This window comes from Drosophila pseudoobscura, chromosome X (genome assembly GCF_009870125.1).
Source record: "Drosophila pseudoobscura strain MV-25-SWS-2005 chromosome X, UCI_Dpse_MV25, whole genome shotgun sequence".
NCBI lineage: Eukaryota > Metazoa > Arthropoda > Insecta > Diptera > Drosophilidae > Drosophila > Drosophila pseudoobscura.
In genome coordinates this window covers 14,009,685-14,033,364 of record NC_046683.1, presented here as the reverse complement: position 1 = coordinate 14,033,364, position 23,680 = coordinate 14,009,685, and the positions used below count along the sequence as shown (strand labels likewise).

The 23,680-nt window shown below is 47.1% G+C and overlaps 1 protein-coding gene across 3 annotated transcripts; it reads left to right on the top strand.

Moving 5' to 3' along the window:
* The first annotated feature begins 299 nt into the window (after window positions 1–299).
* On the top strand, window positions 300–19,526 carry LOC6901398 (pneumococcal serine-rich repeat protein). Of its 3 annotated transcripts, none has more exons than XM_033383301.1 (6): window positions 300–367; window positions 10,629–10,823; window positions 15,928–17,555; window positions 17,640–17,798; window positions 17,880–18,593; window positions 18,672–19,526. In XM_033383301.1, exons 2-6 carry the CDS (start codon window positions 10,810–10,812, stop codon window positions 18,896–18,898), a joined length of 2,742 nt encoding a protein of 913 aa, XP_033239192.1. In that variant the 5' UTR covers window positions 300–367; window positions 10,629–10,809; the 3' UTR covers window positions 18,899–19,526. The 3 variants fall into 3 exon arrangements, with proteins under 3 accessions (XP_033239192.1, XP_002134084.1, XP_033239193.1); XM_002134048.3 differs by lacking the exon at window positions 300–367 and adding an exon at window positions 9,752–9,898; XM_033383302.1 differs by lacking the exon at window positions 300–367 and adding an exon at window positions 10,016–10,121.
* The last annotated feature ends 4,154 nt before the right edge of the window (window positions 19,527–23,680 follow it).

Genomic DNA, 23,680 nt, shown 5'->3' with positions numbered 1-23,680 from the left:
TATCTTTAATAAACTAATAAATACCTTATCTAACGAACGATCGTTTCGAGAGCCGCGATTCGGAAATTAAATATTAAATACTCTCTACGTTTCAAACGACTTGTCAAAGTCATCGAACCTTTTGAGAGTGTATTGAGACAGGGACACACACAAATAGAGATAGAGACAAAGACAGCGCCTCCACGATTCCCCATTCCATCTGAAACTGTCCCCCCGCCGCATGCCTTATGCCTTCGCCACCTTCTTCTCCTTCTTTTCTGTTTCCTATTTTATTTTCTTCTTTTTTTTGGGTTTTCTTTTGCGACTTTTTCGAAATTCGAAACATTAACGGAAAGTCTGTGAAGGTAATTGGACGCGTTCAAAAACGGTGCGTGATCGAGGGGGAGTATCAAAGAGTGGTTCCGTGCGAGAAATGGATGAAAGTCCCAAACTTAAGGACCCCTCTACAAAACACAAAGAAAAAATTGAAATCAAATTTCGGAAAAGTGATGAAATGCACAGCCCAATTGCTTCGTATTCTTTCGTTTGTTATTACAATATTTTGCCTTCGATTTTTATTTAACGAAAAAAATATATAAATCTTTTTATGTTGTTTCCAATTTTTCCGAAATATTTTTGTGCTCTTCGGATATTTTCTCAAACGAGTATATTCTGTTTTCGTTTCGGAGTTTAGTGTTTTGTCCGAATAAATTATATTCTTCTAGTATTTATTTCTCCTCGGTTCACATTCGATTTTTTTGCATTTATGTATAATATTTATGCTATGCAATGTTTTTTCCAGAGTGGCTCGATTATTTTCAATTCATTTCATGTATTGTTTCTTTTCTCTTCGAAACGTGTTTGTGTTTTAATTTCTTTTTCTTTGGTTGCCAAAAGTATCAATCGGCTTAAATTTTGTATTATTTCGTTTCGTTCAGGAAGTGAAAAGTTACCAATGTCCAAAAACCTTAAATATGACCGTGTTTGTGTTGAGAAAACATCCATTAAAAGCAGTCCAGAATGAAGAAAGGCAAATAAGCATATACATACTTTAGCTCCACAATATTCCATAGTTAATTGATAACGAAATAATCATACAATTTGTATAACAATGTCACAGCAGTTTTTCCGATGTTTCCTATTCTTGGGGGAGTCCTTGTGAATTTGGAATATTTAAAAAAAAGAGTAGTTACTTTCCCTTTATTTCTTTAACTTATATATTCCTGATTATAGATAATGCAGATGCGGATCATTCAACTCGCTTGTGTTTTTCAATCAGCGGAATTCTTCGGTACAGAGGATGTATCATAATTCGCAGGCTTCTTTCTTTTGATGGGGTACGTATGTATATACATACATATATATGTAGGTGTTTTTTTGGACCCCACAACATCCATTTTATCCAACTATCAACGGAAAAACGATTGGCCTTTGGCAATCCTCTAGCACATACTACTTACGTACATACATACATGCAAGTATCGAAATATACACTCGTATGCATTCATTGTCCATTGTTATTGCTCCGATCCGATCCGATAATTTCTTTGAATTTTGCGAATTTCCAAAAGAAAACACACACACACTAAAAGAAAGAGACTTTGGCGATTGTTCAATCGTCGGACGAATAATGAAAGTCGTCGGTCGCATTGTTTGTTGTTTGCTGTCGTTGTTCGGGGGCAAGTAACAAGTTTTCCAATCAACAATAGCAACATTGACATTATCATCCACAACAGTAGCTAGAGTGGCAAGAGTGGCAGTGGCAGTGGCAAGTGGCAAGATCAGCAGAGCCTCGATCAAGGCTAATTGTGGCAGGAAAAACCATTCACTATCTGTCTGGGGATGAGTGGGACACTTCCCCTTTTTTGGCCCGAACAAATCTGGTTTGGCATCAGTGATCAATGATCTGTGATCTGCGATTGATTCCGAGTTATGCCTTCGCTGTCATTCCGAGATTTCTTTGGGAAAATGAAGACATCACAAATGATCACAACAAATAAAAATAAAACCAGAAACGGTTTCTGGAGTTGCTTGCCAAATGATCAATGATCGTTAATCGTGGATGGCCGATCGTCGATCGATTATGACTGGTCTATAGTTGAAGTGCAGTTATCTTTCACTCATGTTATGTATGGGTTATCCCTAATTGATGTCCCAAACATTCGACTCGGTGTGTTGGCTTCACTGGGACTCGGACTCGGACTCTGACTGGGGGCTCATCTTTCCACTTTCATCGCAATTAGATGTGGCCAGATACATGCACTTTCTATCTCGATCCCTCTCTGTCTCTCTCTCTCTATCTCTCTTTCTCTCTCTGTGTGTCGGTCTCGGTGTCTCTGTCATGCTGCTCACACACAACGATAGAGATGGACAGACCCGGCCAAAACAAATTTAGTGCCCTTCATTTTGGACTTACGTCAGCAATCGAATGTATCGCTATAGGCAACGGCTTCGTCTTCGACTCGGAGCTCGCATAATTAGTTATCAGTGTGCTCCGCATGCCAAATGCATAACTGGATCCGCTGGATAGTGGATCGTGGATCGTTGATCGCTTTGGCTCGACCACTTAACCCAAGCGAAACCGAACCGGAACTGCTGAAAAAAATCAAGCCGATCGGGGCTTGTTGCGTAGGTGTTGACAAGTAGATCACGAACCTGATCACGATCACAGACCACTGATAGCTGATCGCTGATCGCCGGTCGAAGCTTACTCACCAGAGCACCAGCATCAGAGCCATCAGTTCTATGAGCCCACCCCTTGGAGAGCGCCTCCGAACCCCTGAACCACCGAATCACTATCCTCGCAGAAGAGAAGACCGGATCATCGCCTAAATCTAGTCCAACTACTTAGTTAGCATATGACCAGAGCATACGATTATTGGGCTTCGATCTGGCATCGATTCGGCCAGGGGGTCTTGGCCTTGAGCGCCTTAGCATTTGCCGGCCATTAACAGCGATCATAAAAAATAGACCGCTGAGCGACAAGCGATCACTGAGAGTGGAGTGTTGTTGCCCAATGCAAAATAGCAAACTATTTAATAAAGTTGTCGACAAAGTGCCTGACTCTGACTCTGACTCGGAATTTGGTTTCGATTTCAATTTCAATTCGAAGAGTTATGCAGCGCGGTGCGGCGGATGCTCGTATTGCTGTTAGATGATCAATGATGATCGTCACTACTAAGGCCATAATGTCAAAGTGTTAAAAGCCAAAAGAAAGGTAAAGCGAAGGCAGGGAAAAACATGGCCAACACGAGCGGGATAGGGATAGGGGCCATGACAGACGGGAGAGGTGAGAGGTGAGAGGAATAGTGAATGGGAGAGAGAGAGGGAGCTGAAAAAATGTTGTTCACCTTTTACGAGTACAGTTTTGCTGGGGTCTGAGTCTGACTCTGTCTGTCACTGCAGTTCAGGTTGCTGTTCACCTGATCGCCAACCAACACACACACACACACACACAGGCATAACTACAGCTATGGATACAGATACAGATACAGGGACAGACAGATACACACACACACACACACTTGTATGCAAATGCCAAATGGTTGTTTCGTCTCGGTTGCTTCAGGTTTTTGGCTTAAACCCTCGCCATCTCGCCATCTCCCTGTCACCCTCAGGTGCCTCTTCTCTGCATCGTTTTAATGCCAATTTATGTAACTTTTCGACTGCGCTGCTATCCGCTACAGCTTCGATCTCTGTCTCCCTCAGCCCCCAGCCCCCCGCCCCCAGTCTCCATCTGTCGCTCTGCAACTCGGTCTCTCTGCATCTCTGCCACTGGCTCTGCCTCTGCCTCTGCCACTGCCTCACTGCCTTTATACGTACCTCTGCGTGACTCAATTTCAAGTTAAACAGTTTAAAATTAAACAAATTTTCGTAATAAAATAAAAGCCGCCGTAACAACACCCAAAACTCAAAACCAAACCCAAATCCAGCCAAACAACCCAGAAAGGCTGCTTTGAAAGGTCGTAGCTAGAGATACCCTTGCAGATCGATCGTTCCTACAGCTCTATAGGTATTATATTTCCTACTTTAATAGATCTTGTCGGTTCCCCTTTCATGGGTCTGCTTTATCTGCAAAAATACATCCAGAAGCCTCCACAAATGACAGAATAGTTTGTATAAAAACAGAATCTACTGGGGCTATAGCCCCTTTTGGATATGGATTCATAGCACGTCCTTCGGCGTGCTGCCACCAAACATCAGTGTACCCTCTCAAAGAGTATAAAAACCAATCAAAGTGGGTCAAAAATTATTACAAAAATAAAGAAAAAAAAATACAGAAAATACAGAAAATAATATTAAAACTTTACAACTACAAAACTTGATCATAATTTAATCATCAAAATGTGATTTCGGTATTTATCTCGGTCTGCCTCGGGTGCAGGGTGCAGGGGACAGGGGGCAGGGCAGGGGTCTTTGAGTGGGGCTGGGCCACGCCACAAAGCTGCATAATTTCAATGGCGCTTTGATTGATTGATGGATGGATGGATGCATGGATGGAATGACAGCCATGGGCAGGGTCAGTCGGGGGGGGAACTGCGATGCAGACTCCACTTTGAGGAATTTGTGGAGAGTGTTTTCAGCAACAGAGTTTTGAATACCCTGAAAGATAAATCATTAGCCGGAGTGAGGATTAGAAATTAGACATTGATGGAAAGATAACAGACTGTAAATATTGTCAAAATATTAAAACTGGATTATGAAGGAGCGATTTTTCAAGTTTAAGTTGGCAATGCTTTAAAATAACAAACCATAAAGTAGCCCCAAAGAAATCGACACATTTGGAACAGAGAATATTCTAGGAGGAGACTGCAAGTGAGTCAGAGACCAAAGGAAATGCATATATTTTAATTAAATATAATATTTTGAAAATAGCCTACCTTCTTTAAAGTTCTTTGAAATGGCCCCTGAAATGGTTTGGTTCTTTTACTCATTGTGGTTTCAAGGGCTCTTGTGCAAACGAGTCGGGGAAAACAGTCTGAGAGAGATCTAACTTCGGTAGAACATTCAATAACATATCTGCAAAATCATTGATCTCGACCCAAGCATCGCTACTCGATTTGTATCTGTATCAGCATCTGTATCTTTGTATCTTTAGCTACATCCCAAGCTCAATCCAATGAGGAAGCGTCGGGCTCCACCTACTGCCGCCTCCACTCCCCTCCCCTCCCCTCCCATTGAAAGACAAATGATCGCGACAATGTTGCACTCGAACCTCAAGTCTGGCTCTAGAGCGACTGCTACTTGGGATTCGTGCTGCCATTTGTCGACTTGATTATGCATGCACCGACCGATCGATCCATCGGTGGAGAACCACTAAAAAACGGTTTATTCAAGCCGGAAATTGTTGGAAGGTCGCCGGCTCGGGCTCGGTCTCGGGCTCGGGGGCTGTTCAAAGTTCTCAAAAGTGGCGGAGCGGAGCGTACAAAAAATTGTCCATGTGAATCATTTCGTTTAATTGCAGCCTACGTGGAAGCCATCATCATCATCATCATGACTATTGAGGTAATGCTGATCAGATCGTGATGATGATCGCTCTGGGGCTCTTGTCATCGCCATAATATTGGAGGAGGCGTTCTTGAGGCCACAACAATTGACGTACATTGAACCTGAAGTTGGGTCTGGTCTGGGGTCTGAGGTCTGGGGCCTGGGGCCTGGGGCTGGGGCACTCCTCAGAACCGATCCCCAGAACATTTGCGGCGATAAAGAAGAGGTAGAAGGCGGAGGCCTACAAAGCCATCAAACAATGAGTGACAAAAAAGCATTAAAAATATTTTCATTAACCAACAAACGACGAGAAGAGAAGTCAACACGAAGCGGTAAAAAAATAACACTTCTTACCAGAGTTCCTCTGCTTTGGGCTTTGGGAGGAGTGGTGGTCGGTGGTCGGTGGACGGTGGTCTGGAGAGACGTGCTCCGATTATGCGAGTGGTTCGGTTCGGTGGCTACAGGTTCGTAGGACAGGAGGTGGGACAGGAGCGGCGGAGGCGGAGGCGGTGGCGGTGCCAGTGGTGCGAGAAGTGTTTATAGCTTTGGCTTTGATCGTACGTACAGTATGGATTCGGGTATTTCCTGATTGCCTGGCGAGAGGAGTCTCCCTCTCCCTCCCTCCATTACCTCTCCTCCCAGGCACACACAGCTCTTGCATAATAATTGACAGTTATAAATTTTACTTGACTCAAACATGCGCCCAGGGAGTGACTCCAAAATGGGTGCAAGAAAGACAGACAGAGATGGCGATAGAGAGAAGAAGAAAGAGATGGAGACGGAGGTGTGCCTAATTCTTTTGGCTGTTGTCCAGTTTTCGGACCCCACTTAAGCTCCCTGAACTCCACATTTTTGACAGACCCATCGGACCCTGGAGCCCTATGCAAAAGCTCACGTAACTCCCAGGTCGGTGTTCAGGGAGGGGAGTCAAAGAGAGCTAGAGAGAGAGAGAGAGAGAGAGAGAGATGCGGAGACACAGAAACACACTGATGGAGAGACAGCCTACGTGCAGAGCCTCTTGGAGCAGAAACGCCAACGATTGCAGCCGCATTAACATTCCGCGTCGGCCACTCCTGTTTGCGCACATCTGTATGCAGATATGGCCACATATACTCGTAGCAGTACGAGTACGTACAGGTACCGAACCGAGCCGAACCGAACCGAGTACACAGTCTTCGCCTTCGCCTTCGGCTTCGCTTCGGCTCTGCCTTCTGCCAGCACTCGACTGTACATGTTGAATAACAGTTGTTGTTTTGTACGCTTTTCTCGGTTGCTTTTCTGTGCTGTGTGATTTTATTACAATTTTATGATTTTTGTACAATACATAAAAGAGTTACCTGGTACCTGAAGTGTCTTTTTCTGTCTGTCCCTCCGTTTAGCTCTCTCTCTTTCTTCCCGTCCACATCTGTGTCTCTGTTAAGTTCCTTTGATATAATCGTACATATACATATGTATGTATTGATATGTACTTGTACTTGTACTTTTCTTTATTGTCTTTCAGCTGTCGTCTTTATTTTCGGCTCATGAAATGGCAAACGCAACAGGCCCCATTTGAATGTCAAGTCATAGGCTGGTTTGAATTGATTTGAACTTTTGCAGCTAGCCCAAAATGGCAGCGGATGCGTCTAGGGTGCCATCGGCGTGACAGCACAAAGATTGGGAAAAAATGTGAGGGGATGGGGTCCCAAAAAACGTTAAAGGGTCAAAGGAGAAAGCTCCATCTACGACTCTAAAGACTCCTCTAAGAGCTTACAATCCCGGCGATGTCCTTGAAAACAATGGGAGTCCTGAACCACTTCTCTGCATCTTCACGCTCAAAACTGGATTTTATGAAATTACCAAATTGCTCACTAATGAAGGGTTAATCATCATGAGATCCTTATTATCATCATCGCGAAGATCATTCCCATTATTGTAACCTCCATCTGTCTTTCGTGAATATCGAGCCCCCTTCCATTACAAGTAGTCCTCGTTCTGTCCTGTTCTGTTTTGGCCGCCTCTAAACTACTGACCTCGGATTGCTCTGCAACTATCCAGTCAAAAGCCTTCCACTCTCGCACTTAGCCTTCTTCTTCACAGGCCACACGGCATACGCTTCCAATTGGTACAATGATTTATCTCCGAGGTATTTCTGAACCCTAAAAAACACATATACTCGTACGTTACTTGGAACACCATATCATGGAGTTACCATAGGAACTATAAAAATTCAAGGGTATTTGAGGGTTCGACTCCTGAAGATAGCCTTCTTTTTCTTGTTTTATTTTGGTTGGGCTTTTTGGGATTTTTATGTCCGGATCGTGGCATCCATAGCAATGTGCTTGGATCGCTTGGATCGCTGGTAACTTGATCAACGTGACCTCGGGATCGCTTGACTCATTCTTCTTCCCTCATTGCAATGTCTTCCTTTCCCGCATTCCCTCTCAATTCTTCTCTTGAAAATTCCCCATCAAGAGCCTCTGCGCCGACGATCACTTGAAACTCAATCAGTTCCTGCAGCTGCTTCCAAAAAATCCCCAAGGCCAGGCGAGAAGTGCCCATTACGGAAAGGAGAGACGGCCGAAGAGAAGCCTGATGGAGAGGTGCGGCTAATGGGTGTCCCTAATTATATGGACCTCCCATTAAGGAACACTCGTCAGTACTTCCCGGTTCGCTGCACTCTCGATCTCGAGGCAAAAGATTTCCACAAGACAGGGAAACAAACAAAAGTAAAAACCAAATACAAAAATACTGGGTTCCAGTTAATCAATCAATTTGAATTAGAACGAGGGAGAACGTTGCGAAAAATTTCGTTGCTCTAGCTTTTGTTGTCTTTCAGCACTAGGCGCTGATAGGACGGACAGACAGACAGGGCTCAGCTATTGATGCTGATCAAGAATATATATACTTTATGGGGTCGGAAACGATTCCTTCTGGACGTTACACACATCCATTTTCACCACAAATCTAATAGAGTGATTGATCTATGGACCTAAGGAAGAAATTACTGATACTAAAAAAAATAAACAGAAATGGATCGGGATAGACCAAGAATGGGATGCGAGGAGAAACATGAGAAGATTATCCCCAAAACCACAACGAAATCAAGGCATTACAAAATGTGCCAAATAAGGGTCCCACCATTCGGCTAAGAGATATCCTATACCCTGACAAGTTGACGATTATACTGAGAATAGGCAAATACTTAATAGAGTCGAGTAAGCCCTTGGAATCTCCAAGTACAGGGTATGAAAAGGTGTCACTTGGACGCAAGCCAAACCCCCGTCGCACAGGGTGGAGTCCCCTGTCGAACGAGCTGTTGATCCGAAAGCTGCAGTACAACATAGACACTATGAGCTATGAGCGTTGAGTGGACCAGCCCGATTCGCCCGGCCACATATGTATGTACATATCTCCCATGCGTTTGGCGGGGAGGGGGGCGAATTGCATAACTAAGCAAATGAGCAACGGTTAATCAATAAGCTCACAGATTGGATAATACTCGTAATATCTACATCCGCAGCAGCAGCAGCAACAGCAGCAGCAGCAGTCGAAGCGGTGGCAGAGGGAAGGGAATGTTGTGTGCCCTGCTAATTGCAGTTGAGGCGGCCAAAACGGCCGAAGCGGCCAACGCTGCGTATGTGTAATGCGGTTAATCAACAACAGACTACGACGACGACGACGACGACGGCGACGCCGACGAACGGCCTTGAGACCAGCTGCCAACCAGTTTTTGGTCTTATGAAATAGCCAAGAGGAGATCAGCAGAGAAGCGGCCAGACCCAGCGCCAGAGCCAGAGCCACTCGTAGAGAGTGTGAACGAGATGGCATCCCCAAATGCAAGTGAATGTCGATGTGGTTGTGGATGGGTTTTGCCCCGGCCTGGTCCGGCCCGGCCCGGCCCGGCCAGTCCAGGCCCAAACCCGAAACCGAAACTAGTGCAGTTTTTTTGTTTCACACTTTATTTCTCCGAGTCTTAAGGTGAACTTCCTCGTTGCCAACGCCATTGAAACGGGCCACGGCAGGTGTGAATGATTTAGTGTTAACATGGCCATAAGCAAAGTATACTCCTGCTGCTACTCGATCGGTCGATCGATCGATCGATCCATCGATCTATGGCCCGTTCGTTCTCTGTCTCCTCTGCGGCCGACCGACCCACGAACAGTAGTCGAAGTTGCAGCGGCAGCACCACGAAGCCCAGTCGGGTCGAAGTGGCAGTCCCCGAAGCCCCAGCGCCGCAGTCGACGCTGCCATCGGCTGCCATCGGCGGGCAGCGAACGGTTTTCAATGGTTGAAGCGTTCATCATTTTGCCATTTCACGTTCAGCTGGCAGCGAAATCGAAAGTGACTGCTCTCTCAATATCCCAGACCCAAGCGGAGACCGAGACTGAGACTGAGACCGGAGACCGGAGCCCCCTCGAAGACGACCAAGAGGCGACATTTCCAGTTCTTGGTACCCTCCACATATCCTACGAAACAGCAACTACATCTGCACATCTGTATCTAAATCCATGTCTCCGGGTGTATATGTGTGCTTGGGCAGGAGTGTGTATGTGTGTGTGTGTTGGATTCATAGTCATATAAAGACAGAGGTCCATGCGGATCATTCCATGTCTGTCGTTCGAAGAAACAATCGGGACCGGCAAAAAGTGCATCGGGAAAATATTCGAGTATATGTATGTTATATCTTTTTTTTTTGCGTACATTTTTGTTTTTCCAGTGTTTAATTCAGTCATACACACACATATTTAAGCCACCCATCCACGCATATATGCAAACACCCACACAGGGATGTAGAGATAGTTATAGATATATTTATAGGCGCTGTCAAAGAAAAGAAATAGATACAAAAGAGCACACAAATAGCCCCAACGAGAAATAAAAAGTGAAAAGTGAAAGTGCAACTCAAAAATGACCAAAAGTGAACCACATTTACAACCAGCAATAGCAACAGTAAACCGTAAACCGTATACCGTATACTGTATACCGTACACCGTAAACCAACAACAACCATGCGAAGTGTGGCCAATATTTAAACAAATCAAAAGTGCATAACAATTAACAATCTTTTCGAAAATCAATTTCTGTCATTCAATTTCTGTCTGTCTTGCGCTTGTGTTTTTGTTTTTGTTTTCGTTTTTGTTTGTTATTTATTTTCCACACTTTTTTATTTTCGTTCGAAGCTGAAGCCAAAAAGCTGTTGACTTTCAAAAGTGTCAATAAAATTTATGTTAAAAAACAAGTTGATTGAACAACAACATTGAACAGCAACATTGAACGACAGCCAGCAACAACCAACAACAAGGAGAGCAACCAGCAACCAGCAACAGCCACAAAAGTGAACCGCCGAAAGGAGCCACCAAAATGCTGCTCAAAATGTAAGTATTCAAAACACTGGCATTAAAAAGTGAAATTTTACAAAACTACTCATTGAGCGGCTCAAGGTCAAGATGGGTTTCAGCCCCATTATGCAATATCATATTCATATTCATATTTTGGGAAGTAAAACTGATTAAAAAATGCATACATACAAACGAGTATGTGTTTGGGATATCCAAATTTGTGTTTCCCCCGTTGTAATCTACAGAAGGAATAAATAAGTTAAGCTCAAAGAGGCTGAGTCCGAGATCTGTGAGGAAAGTTCTGTCATTTAATTCCTTCATTCCATTATTGAAAGCTGAGATCTTGAGCTGAGTTTCTTACTCGAATTTTTTTGCTTTCCCTTTCTTTAAGTTGAAATGCTCATCCTATTTCATTGAAAAATTGAACCAATTTTATTCCTTCAACTATTATGTTTCTTTGCTAAATTGTAACTCAGTTCAAGTTCAAAGAAGTGGACTTTTTATAGACCAGTTTTCCATTGAAAACATTTCATTGCTTTGGTACATTATCTTCCCCATCCTCTACTTTGAAGGCAAAAGAAGTCATTTATTTTCTTGATATAATTTCAATGCTGAATAGCTCTAAAGGGAATCACATCATCTTTAAAATCAGTTCATCGTTCAAGGAACTTGTCAGTGATCGGATCATCTGAAGAAATGTTTTAGATTGCAATTTGTGTCTGCAGTGATTGGACGACACTTCCCGGGTATCACTATCAGATACTGCTGATCAGCCGCCGATACAGATGCAGATACAGATACAGATACATTCATTGGAATTCGGCCTGCAGCAGAGTGTTAACCTTGGCCAGCCCGTTGGCACCGCATTCGCACTCGCAGTTGGTATGAGTATGCTCTGATCTGATATGGTCTGGTTTTGGTCTGGTATGGGTTTGGCTCGATGGCCGATCTGGTGTGGTCATTGGGAGACAGTCAGTCAATCAGTCAGCTCAGTTGCTGGCCGAGTTAGTCGGCTAATATGCATGAAATGTGGCCTAGTCGAGGCGAGACGAGCGGAGCCGAGGCGTGGCAATGAAGTTGGCTTTTATTCATACGCTTTTAAAGCCAAAGGTCAGCCCAGAGAGGCTGCGGCACAGCGCGGCGCAGCGATCTCTCTTTTTGGGAAAGGTCAGCTATGCAAAAACCCAAATGAAAAATAAAAAGAGGTAAAGTCAACAAACCTTTGACGACGCATCCACTTAACAATGCAAAATTTATTTTACTTTACATTTCATGGCTGCTAATATTGTTGCTATTTCTTGGCTGCTGGCCGATGTGGCTGCTGTTTTATTGTTATTACCGCTGCTGCTGCTTCTGCTGCCGTTACCGTCTTCAGGTTGCCGCTTCACTGCCTCTCGACAACGTCAATGGCCTGAAGCTGAAGTTTAAGTCGAAGCCGAAGTCGAAGTCGAAGTCGAAATGGAAGCCGATGCCGATGCCAACTCTGCCGCTGAAGCACTCCACGCATGCGCCAAACGCCAAAAAACGTTTCCATCTTTCTTCGCCTGCACAGAGACATGCATTTGGCCGGGCAGATCTTTTTTTGGCTCAAATGAATTGCCAAATTACAATACAAATTGCATGCCACACCCAGACAGCACTCCTTTGAGCAGTGCAGCAGCAGCACCATCAGCACCGACATGGCCTTTCCAACGCGAACTGGCCAAGACAATGGGGCAGATCTGAGAGGTGGATGCGAATGAATCACTCGTTCAGTCAGTTAATCAAACCAAAATCGCCCACCATTTGGTATGGATACTCATAGAGTAGCCCCACATGTTAATCAAAGATGAAGAGTCGTTTTCTTTTCTTAGTCATGGGATATACTATCCAAATTGATCTCCATTGCCCTTAGAACAAGAAGCAGTCCTTTGCTTTCTCTGTCCTTGGTTTCTGTGGCAGCTACAATGTTCTTTGTAATTTCCATTTACATATATACTTTTCATGGAAACCGAGAAGTTTCAAGGCTCAATCGATTGAATAAACGAGTAAGATATAGGCTTTATAGGGTCGCATATTATTCTCATTTGGAAGGTACTAAAATCTAAAAAGAAACAGCAATTGTGGTGCTTTATTTTATTTTATATAAAGTTCACATTGATTCCCCTGGCGGAGCCAATTATTTCTTTTTGAGTATTACAACATAGTTCGGCATTTAGTTCAGGGGACTTACTGATAATTAAATTCAAGGCAAGTCTGCCCTGATTGAAACCCATTTCTTGGAACTGATTTCGCACATTCAATGAATCAGAGATAGGTACCAATGCGAATTTCTGACCAAGCTTGGACGCCTTAATTGAAGCTAACAAAGTCGGTTCGATTGGACATTGAATGAGTCAAAGAGTGGAAACGGCTTGTTCTCAGTTCGGTGGAATTACTGATCAACGATCAACGATCACCGATAGATTTGTGAACAGGTTTAAGCGGAACAAACTTAATTTCTGAATTGAATTAAGCAATGGGGCAAATATATTAAGTTAAAGAAGAATCAGAAGAGGTGTCTACTATTCTTAATAAGAATTAGCATACGAGACGATATAGCTTTTATGGCCTCTGTCCTTCTATTCTTCTTGGTGCTTCTATAGCTCCCCACAGATCTGTCACTCATTCTGAAATATAGTGCAAACGAACAAGCTTCCTTTTTGATTCTTTAATTTGAATCAACTTTAAACGGCCTTGTGGAAGCTTACAGTTATCTTTTAAGTAATGCAGTTTAAGGATCTAATTATAAAAAAAAATCGAGTCAAGTAAATGCTTTTCCTGTCTCCCAGAATTCCCACCTGAGTTGGGCCGAAGATAAGCTTCACTTTCAACCTTCCAACATTTCAACTTATGACGCATTAGCGCAGATCAGCTTCAGTTGTGGATTGGGGGATTATTTTGATTGAATAAGACTTGGGTGCCTTTTCAGCCCACTTCCTTGGGACATCTTTCAGTGGTGTGGTTGCTGCTGGGGCTGGTGTGGTTGCTCATGACTTCACGAGTATTGCTGCAATTGCGGATGGATGTGGTGTGTGGCGATGTGCGCATTGTCACTTCATGCATAACATGGCCAAAGTGGCAGACCCTTGTCCGAGAAGACACCAGCCAGCCACACCGGCAATGGGAACATCAACGGCAACTGCTTCTGTTGCTGTTGCTGCTGCTGCTACTGCTGTTGGGGGCTCCGTTGGCAATTTGCACGATGTGGCCATAATTATAACTTTTCTTGAATCCCCAGCCATAGCCATAGCCATAGCCATTGTTGGGCAGCCCGTTTTGGAGCTGTTGCAATTAAAATAAGTTGAAGTTGTCTACCTTTACAGCCAGCAACAGCAACACCAAGAGTCAGCAGCAGCAACAAGGTGTTGCCAGTCTTGTGGCAGTCCCAAAACTTGTTCGACTGAAACAGCATATAAGAAGAGAAGCGATGGGGAAAAAAGCGAACGGCTTGGCATAAGATTTGAACATTTGCGACTTGCACATAATTCAAAATGTTAAAAGTTATCGTCAAGAGCGCAACGGTCTTGGGCGATCGGATCGGGAACTGCTGTAGACTGAGGACTGCGACTGGGACTGTGACTGGGACTGCAGAGACTGTGACTGTGAATATCGAACACCCGGGGCCCGGTGTCTGGTGTCTGTTGTCTGTCGTCTGGGGCCTGGTCTTGGGCTCGGTCTCGGATCTCGGATCTGGTCGGGTTTTAGCGTATTGCTGGGCATGCCAGGCCAGATATTGAAATGTGTTAACACCTTTTGTTGTGGAAACCTGTCCGGGTTCCATATGATTCCTGGCTCGAGTTTCCCTATCGACTCGCTGGAACGGTGATCAATTTGGAGCGTTTTGCGGTTTGCCTTGAGCATCAGGCTCTCCACTCTCCAGTTTCTCTCTTTCTGGGCTTGCAATGCGGATTCGCAAAGCCCAATGAACTATTGTTGCTGTTGGGGGATAGTTGGAGTTGCACGATCGAAAAGCAACGACGCACAGCAACAACACTGCTGCTGCTGCTGCCGCTGCTGGTTCCATGGCTAGACATGACCAAATCGCATGCGCAATCGACTCTCCCGTCTCCCGTCTTTCGTCTCCGGCCACCGGTCTCCCCGGTGTCTCACAATCTGTTTGAATGTCTGTATGTCTGAGCCGGTGTGGCTAATGAAATTGTGAAAGGTTTTTCATGCCAGATTAGAGACGACGCCACATCAGATGAGGCAGCACAATGAGCCAGCAGCAATGAGCAACTGGAGCTGGAGCTGGAGCTTTAGCTGGAACCGGCTAGCCATGATCGCTGATTAAGAGCACGCGCTCTCAACGATCACTTAACTCGAGCTTCAGCTGTAGTTGGAGTTTCGGTTGGAGTTGGGGATGCAGATAGAGTTGGAGCTCGACCTGGGTGTGGGGATGAAATTCAAGCTGCAACTGGAGCTGGAGCTGGAGCTGGCGTTGGCTTAATTGGGTTAACCATTCGCTGACTCAGCTGGGAAATGGGAATCTCGCCTTGATCTCAATACCTCAATTAAATGCCAGGTGTCACATTAACTGGAGATCCAATAATAGATCGAATACATCAGGATGCAGTTTTTTCTTATAATTAGGAATAAGGAATAATCGCATCAATCTAATATTGAGCTAGAAGAGCTGTTGTAAGCTGCTTATAAATACTCTTTTGTACTACATATTTTTAATCTATTCTATTCTTAGCTAACCTCATTTATTCCCTCCCATCTCTATCGGGTATTTTCTTTCTGTGGGCGTATCTGATGGTTAGCCTGTGATGTGGAGGGCTTAGGCTAAGTACTAAGTGAGCTAAGTGATGGATGAAGTAGTCAATAATGTCAAAAATCTCTAACTTTTCTGGTTATGGAAAACCTGTAGGTTCATAAACCCTTTCTCCACCGCTCTGGACTGTTAAAACACTCTCTCTCCACTCTGTGGACATCCTGGTATCCTGGTTTCATGTCACAGCTATGCGTTTATTCGATTATTCCTTTGGGAGCCATATGATATTGCCTATCTTACAAAATGTTTGCAAATTGTTAATTTATTGGCCGAGTCGGAGATACATTTCCTCCCAAATTTGTATTCTTTAACTCACTATTCGTTCTCTTTTCGTCCCTTTTGCAGCTGTATACTGGGCCTAGGACTTGCCATGCTGGCGACATACCATCCCGCCGCTGCCGCAGCCGCAGAGCCACTGACACCCGCAGCCAGCGAGAATCAGGTGGCAGGGGCAGAGACGGAGGGAGTAAGCGTTCCGTTTGAGACGTCGCACAAGCACCCGGAGGCAGCGGTCCACAGCGAGGAGGGCTTCCACACGGCGCACCGGATCAGCGTGAGGGCCACCGCCGACCCCGCCGACTACTCGATGAACTTGCTGCCCACCAAGGAGCGGCCCGAGCTGAATCCCGTGCTCAGCGCCCTGATCAACGAGGATGTGATGAAGAGCATCGAGGCGAAGCGCGCCATCGAAGAGGAAGAGCTGGCCGAAGTGAGGCGCGAGATTGAGGAGGCGGCCCTGGCGGAGCTGGCTCAGAGGGCCACAGAGGCACCAGCCCCACAGCTGACAACGCAGCCCTCTGCCACCAAGAAGATCGATAATCTGGACGACGACGTGGTGGTAGATCCACACGACGATTTTGTGAACCAGAACTTCCCGCTGGAAGGCGCGGGCAGCGAGAACAGCAAGAAGTCTCGCATCGAGATCAAGAAGGGGCCCAACGGCCAGGACTACGAGTACGAGTACGTTTATTACTATGAGGAGGACGATGATGCCGCAGCCCCGGCCAAGCCGGCCGTCGTGGAGTCCGCTGGCGACCCGGACACCCGCGGCAAGACCCGCTACACGAACATCGAACGCAGCACCCCGGCCAGCCCCAGCGAGAACAGTCTGCAGAGCGGCAAGGCAAAGGGCCGGTCGTCGTCGTCCGTCAGTGATCGTGATCCCACCGAGGACATCGAGCTGGAACGGCTGCCGGTGAACACGCGCTTCCCCAGTCGAGGCAAGAACATCGAGGTGCCTCCGACGCCCGCCCTGGACTCGCTGGAGACGGCCGCCGAGCGGAAGAAGATCAGCGTGAAGCGCCCCAGCCTGGAGCTGGTGGACAGCGAGACCTTTAACACAGACGAGAAGCAGCAGAAGGGCTCCCGCAACGGCGACAACGAGCTGAAGCCAGTGATTGCCGTCGAGCAGGAGCAGGCCGCAGCCGCCGCAGCTGCCGCCAAAGAGAGAGAGCTCAAGAAGCAGGAGGAACAGAAGAAGCAGCAGCAGAAGGAGGATCAGCAGGACCTGGATCTAGCGGGCATTACCGATGAGGCCGAGCAGACGACGCCCTCAATGGAGAAGGCGGCCCTCGATCTGTACGCCATCCTCACCAACGAGAACCTCAACAACGAGCAGACCACCTCCGCCGACGGGGCGCTGGAGGATGTCACCACCCTCAGCCCGGGCACGGCCAGCACCGACGAGGACGACGGCAGCCTGACGACACTCCAGGATGAGCTCTCGTCGACCAGCAGCACGACCACGACCACCACTACCACCACCACGGAAGCACCCACCACCACCACCACGACAACGACGACAACGACAGCGACGCCCTCACTATTCGGCGGTCGTCGTTCCGGACTGAACGGACTGGCCGGACGGAATCGCTTCAAGCTGCGCGATGGCGGAGCCGGAGCCAGCGCTGGAGCCACAAGCACCACAAGCACAACCGAGGCGCCCGCCACTGAGGCAACCAAAACGGGCAGAAGTGAGTATCGATCGGGGGGTGCATTGGATTCCCTTAGTCCTAAGGAATTTATTATATTGAGCCCATTTTTCTCTGCTTCAACAGATCGCTTCTCGCGTCCCTCAATCGGCGGTCGTTCTCGTCCAGGGGCCCGCACCACTGCCAGCCCGGAGTCGAACCCCGCCCCTGCACCTGGTGCCGAGGAGGAGGTCGTGGCCGCCAAGGAGGTGAAGCCCGTCAGTTCAGGATTCGCACGCGGCAGACGTGAGTCGGCGACCCACTGGGAGCACTGGGAGACTCATCAGGCGAATAATTCTCATTCCTTTCCTCCTTCTCTATTTGCAGCACGCAATCGCTTCAACCTGCGCGGCTCCACAACCAGCAGCACCACCGAGAGGTCTGCTGAAGAGGCATCCGATGGATCTGCTTCTCCGGATGCGGTGCCCTCCACCACAGCCCGCAGTACGCTGCGAGGACGTCCTGGTCTTGGACTCCGAGGACGCAGCCGCACCACCACCACCAAGGCGCCCGCAGGCGAGGGATCCGGATCCCCCGCCGATGATAGCCCCACCTCGGAGGAAGGTAAGGCCGCCGCAGCCCCCGCTGCTGCTCCGGCGGAGAGTGTGCGACCCTCGCGCTTCAATCTGCATCGCGCTGGAGGCAACCGCCTGTTGCCACGTGGCAAGCTCGGCAGGGCCGGAGTGAGCACGGAAGCGCCAAAGGCTGACGCCCCCGAGGATTCGGCGGCGGACAGCACCAGCCACCACAATGATGTTAAGGGGGCCGTGGAGGCCACCGAGGGCGCCGAGAAGACTGAGGGTGGCGATGCCGCTGGAGCCGGAGCCACAGCAGGGCCCGTGTCCGGCTTTAATCGCCTCAAGAACCGACCGCGCCTCAATGCTCTGCACAAGACTGATGCGGCCAAGCCGAAGACAGCCGCAGGCGCAGGAGCAGCCTCCTCGCCGGCGGCGGTGGCGCCCCGCAAAATCAACCCGCTGCTAGCCAAGCGTCGTCTGCACCTGGGCGGTGCGGCTGCGGCAGCGGCTACCTCGACCACAGGTAGGGAGTCCCGAGTCCACTGATCCCCCCATATCGAGCTTCGCAACTCATACTCACTCCTGTTGTTATTCCTTGCAGAAGTTCCCGCTGAGGAGGAGCACTCATCGTCGGACGGTGCCTCAGGAGAGCAGGCGGCCAAGGAGGAGGCGACCGCCGGCTCAGAAGAGGCCGGCTCGGACAGTGCCGCCAAGGATCAGGACACAACAGAGGCCGCCGAGACCACCACCAAGCAGCAGGCCCGAGGACTGGGCCTGCTCGGCCAGCGCCGTCGCCTGCCGCTGCGCAAGCCCGGCACAATTCTGTAAGACCGGACGGGATAGACGACGACCAGCCCTCAGCCCTCAACCCAGAGCCCAGAGGCACAATCTCTCAAGTCTGGAGTTAGTCGCTGCCCTGGGAGTCCTCAGTCTCTGCCTTTTTTTTCCAACCACTCGCCTCTGTCCCCATTTCACACTTCCTGAATCCTCAATCCTGAATGGAATACTCGTCCTACTTTTGGGTGGTTTCATACGCGATATATAATATAACTCTTACGAATCACTTACGATACTCGTATGTTCTCTTTAAGTTTCTCGTCCCCGTCCTCGGCCCTTGTCCGTTCCACGAACTCAATTAGCTTTGTACACATTACACTAATTACTATACTGATAAATACGGAGATACTATTTAAGATCCTTCGCGAAGTCACCAAACGAGAGAGAGAGAGAAAGAGAAGCGGGAGCGGAAGGAACGAGGAGATCTAAGCCACTTGTAGACCACTAAGCCGAGAATGTAACTGAGATGCGAGCCGCCGGTTCACCCAAATGCTATATCCGTCGCGTCGGGTATGCCGTGCATAGCAGATACATTATCTATTATATTTTTTTTGAGATACATTTATAAAGAAACGACTTTTAATTATATATTAAATAAAAACAAAACCACGTAAGAAAAACTAATTGTATGAGCATCAAATGTGCTATTCTTGATAATTTCTTTAGTTTTGATCTTTGATAAATTCTACTCCTAATCGATGCTTCTTGCCCTAGAGAGTTTGAGAGCGGTATGAATCCTTGGACATGTGGAGGTCACGAAACACCAGGAAGAACAGGAAAGCCGCTACAGCCGCGTCCCTACATTTATACCCGATACTCAGTAAGTTTGGCTCCGCTCCACAAGTGGGCGCACACTTTGCACGACGAAGAATGTGGGTGAGAGAGAGAGACAGAATATTAGTAAGTGCGCTATGCAATCGAAGCCCCTGCTATTTCATTTATTCCTTCTGGCTATAATAACTATCCGATCTGATAGTGGTGCGACATAACAGTGCGATATAATTTTATTGAGTTTTGGTGGGACTTGACGGAAGCGTCTGCATAATTTGGCCACAACAGACCGGAACAGACCGGCTCAGCCCGCTGGAGCCCCGGGCCGGCCACGCCCACGTCCACTCACACTTCCATCCACTCCATCCACTGACTCCACCGCTTCTGGCTCCAAGCAACAGGAGAGAGGATGACAAAAACAGGACAATCCCCAGAACCAGCGCTCTCAGGCCAGGCAAGGCTCGAGTCAGTGCCAAAAAGTCAGTCCCTCTCCCATCAGGCACCATGAAGCGTGGAACTTTGGGAAAACCAGGTCAAGTATCTGTCAATTATCTCGACGTTACCTTGGATAAAATTCTGGGGGTGGCCTACCACTACGACGTGAAGATCACGCCAGAGTGTCCCAAGAAGCTCTATCGTCAGGCTTTTGAGCAGTACATTGTTGAACATTTGGGCGGTGCGATTGCCGCATATGAGACTTAAATGCGGCTCCGGCCGTACAGACTACAGAGGACGCGGAAGTCGATTTGAACTCACTGAAAAGCTACATGAATGAAAAGATTTATGACAAGCCCATGCAAACCTTGTAGTGTCTGGAGGATGTGTTTTCGGCCCCATATCATAACGCCGCTGATACCGGCAAAGCCTTAGATCTTAGTAACGGCTACGAAGTTCTGGGTATACAAATATATTTACAAATGAAAATTTCTAAATTTTAGCCGAGCTAATACGAGGCAATGTTGAAAGTCTCTTAAAAACGGCCCTTTCCCCACATTTATTATCATTTATTTTCATCTCCTTATATCGAAAAAAATCAGCGGCTTATATTGATCTTAACCTTGGCCCATAGAACGATGCCCCGATCTCTGGCACTCTCGATTCGATTTATACTTTGTGTACTACCCAAACATTTACCTAGCGTCAACGTCGGCACCTGCCTAGCGTTACATAACATGGTCTGAAGCCCGATAGCTGGTGGCAGTGGTCTGGGAGGGGAGGGGGTTCTTTAAACAGAAGCAAACGGTGTCAAGACTTAACCAGCATTGAACCGCATAAGCGTAGTGCCTCCCACGCCACCCATTGCAATATACGTACATACATACATACATATGTATATCTATATCTATACAGAACCGAGTAGACACATGGAAATATATCTGCTTGCGAGAGCAACATCGCCGCATAAAAGCTGAGGGCACCGGATCAAGCAGCATTAGATATTGGAAATAGTTTCACTATGCAGTTTCGGTGGACCATTATTATGAGCGTATTCGTAGTATCGGCTATCCTGTCGACCACCGAGTGCAAGACTCTCAGCAATGACCCAGCCATGCTCCAGCGGTGGAATCGCGCTCTGCAGGCCATCAACGATGCTGAGCGCCAGCGTCAAGAAGACAAGGTCCATCCCAATCCTGGCCCAGAGGTAGGAGTCCGGCTGCAGAGACCCAACGATAAGCGAATGAGATGGCGCAGCAATAGCAAACAGCTCCGATGGATACCCGGGAAGGACCTCGAAGATGAGGGGCAATCAGGACGTGGTGCCGCCTTGTACACCTCCACAAGTAATATGAATGCTCCGAATCCGTCCTATCTGGATGTCGCTGATTATGTACCATCTGAAGCGCCTTGGTGGTTCAACTAATTGGGAATGGAAATTTAATAGTATCGTGATTCCCTAGCTTAAAGTATTATTTAATTGTCTTTTTTTTATAAGATAAGTGCTCCTCAGGTAGTAATACAAGATAAGCCTGTCTCTTATTCCCAAATGCAGATCATCCTGTTTGCTACAGGCCTGCACTATATTTTGTACATCAATATATGGTTTTCTTAGATCTACTTCATGATTCGTTTCTTAGAAATCAATCGAGTCCCTCGAGCTTAGAATTAACTCTGATACTTTATCTACATCTATGCACATTCTACAAGCCAAAAATATTAAGTTCAAATACCACTAATGACGCAACGACACTTGCGAGGCATTCAACAATTACTTGAGCTTCCGCTCCATTTGGTTGCTGCCTTCGCTGTGAGACTCGCTCCCGTATCTGAGCTTCTGTGTTGCCAAGACAGCAACCTGCAACCTGGACAGAAAACTTTGCAGCACTTTAAGCACTGGGCCGATCAGGTGTTCAGCTAACCTGAAATTCTGAAGACAGATCCGTGGTGAACAACCGGTTCCGATCGGAACTTGGGAAATGACCTGCGATTGCGGTTTTGGCTGGGGTTGCGGTTGCGGTTGCGTTGGCCCGCCTCCGTTGTTGCTCTGCGGTGTGTTTCAATTTGTTTGCTTTGATTCGATCCGATTCGATTCGATTCGAATTGATCCCAAAGTGAAATGTTAGCATTGATTGATTGGTGGATGAATACCGGCTCGGCAATAATGGTACGGCAGCAATGGTAACGGGATCGTTGCTTGGCCACTGTCCAGCCTTGTGGGCAGAGGGCCAAGATGGGGTGTGGTCGGGTCGGGTCAGTCAGTCAGTCAGTCATTCGGTTGCTGTTTGCCAATTTGCAATTCGCGGCATTTCCCACTGCGATCGATTTGAATTGAAAAAGCAAAGCAGCTAGCTCTACATTTTGGGCCGAATCATTGTCAACCTTGACACCGGGGCGTATACGTAATCACCCCAAAAGTACAAACAAATTAAGAGCAAGCCAAAGCGGAACTCAGGGCTTTGTGTCTATCAAATTCGTTCAAATTTCCGATTAGCAATTGGCCAATTGTTAAGTGGATTTAGCCAGCGTTGGAGTTTAGCCAGGCAATACTATTACCATTTGCAGTGCACGGTTCCGTTGGGTTGTTGCATTTTGGCTGTCGTCAAATGGGTAGGAAGCAGAGCGTGGCCGTGGCAAGGTCAATCGCTTAGCTCAGTCGTACCCATCCACCCAGCACCAGCGCTACACTGAGAGAGAAAAAAGCCATGCATAATAAATATTTTAAATGCGATCAAAAATAATGCATTCGATTAAGGATAGAATGCTCTATGATCTCCAGGGTTCACTCCGAAATCAATGCGAACATATGCCGAGGAATGCCATTGAGAAAGGATTGCGGCTCCTAAGCTTTTTTTTGTATTTTATTTCATTTTAGGCACTTTTGCGCTCAGTGCACGATGTACAACCAAGTCCCTCCTTCGCCGTTCTACGAGAACGAGAACTGCGTTTAGCAGTTGTTCAAATAGGAATTAGCTAGCTTGTTCAGCTTCAGTTGATAATTAAATGTTGTTGCTGTTACCAGTGAGCGGCCTTTCCATCTGCCATCTACCATCTACCATCACCAGCTGAGGTTTTAATTAGCCAAGACAAAGGCACAGTTTTTATGCATAATTAGAGGCTTACAATTTGACTTTCAACACTCGGCATCGACAGTGGTAGTCCTTCACATTGCCGAGCAGATAATGTTCTCGATCTTAAAAGCTGACTGTAATTACACACAGCGGGCGGGTATTATTACAGGGGAATGGAGCTGGAGATGAAGTCGATTGGGCTGGACAAAAAGATATCGCGTTTCACAATGAGATGAGACCCTCTACAGTCCCGTCGCTGATCGGAAGCCATCTGTCTGTCGCTTTGTTTTCTGGAAGCTGTTCCATTTCTTCGTGCCGCATGCAGATCGCTTTTGACAGTTGCATTTAAATAGTTTTTAATTGAAAACTAATTGCCACGAGTGGAGTGCCAAAGCGCGACGACAGCTGGACGACATGGTTGTGACGTTTCCAGCTCTCGCTGCAACGCTCTTAGCCACTTTAATTGGCAGCAGCAGCAGCAGCCAAAACAGCGGCA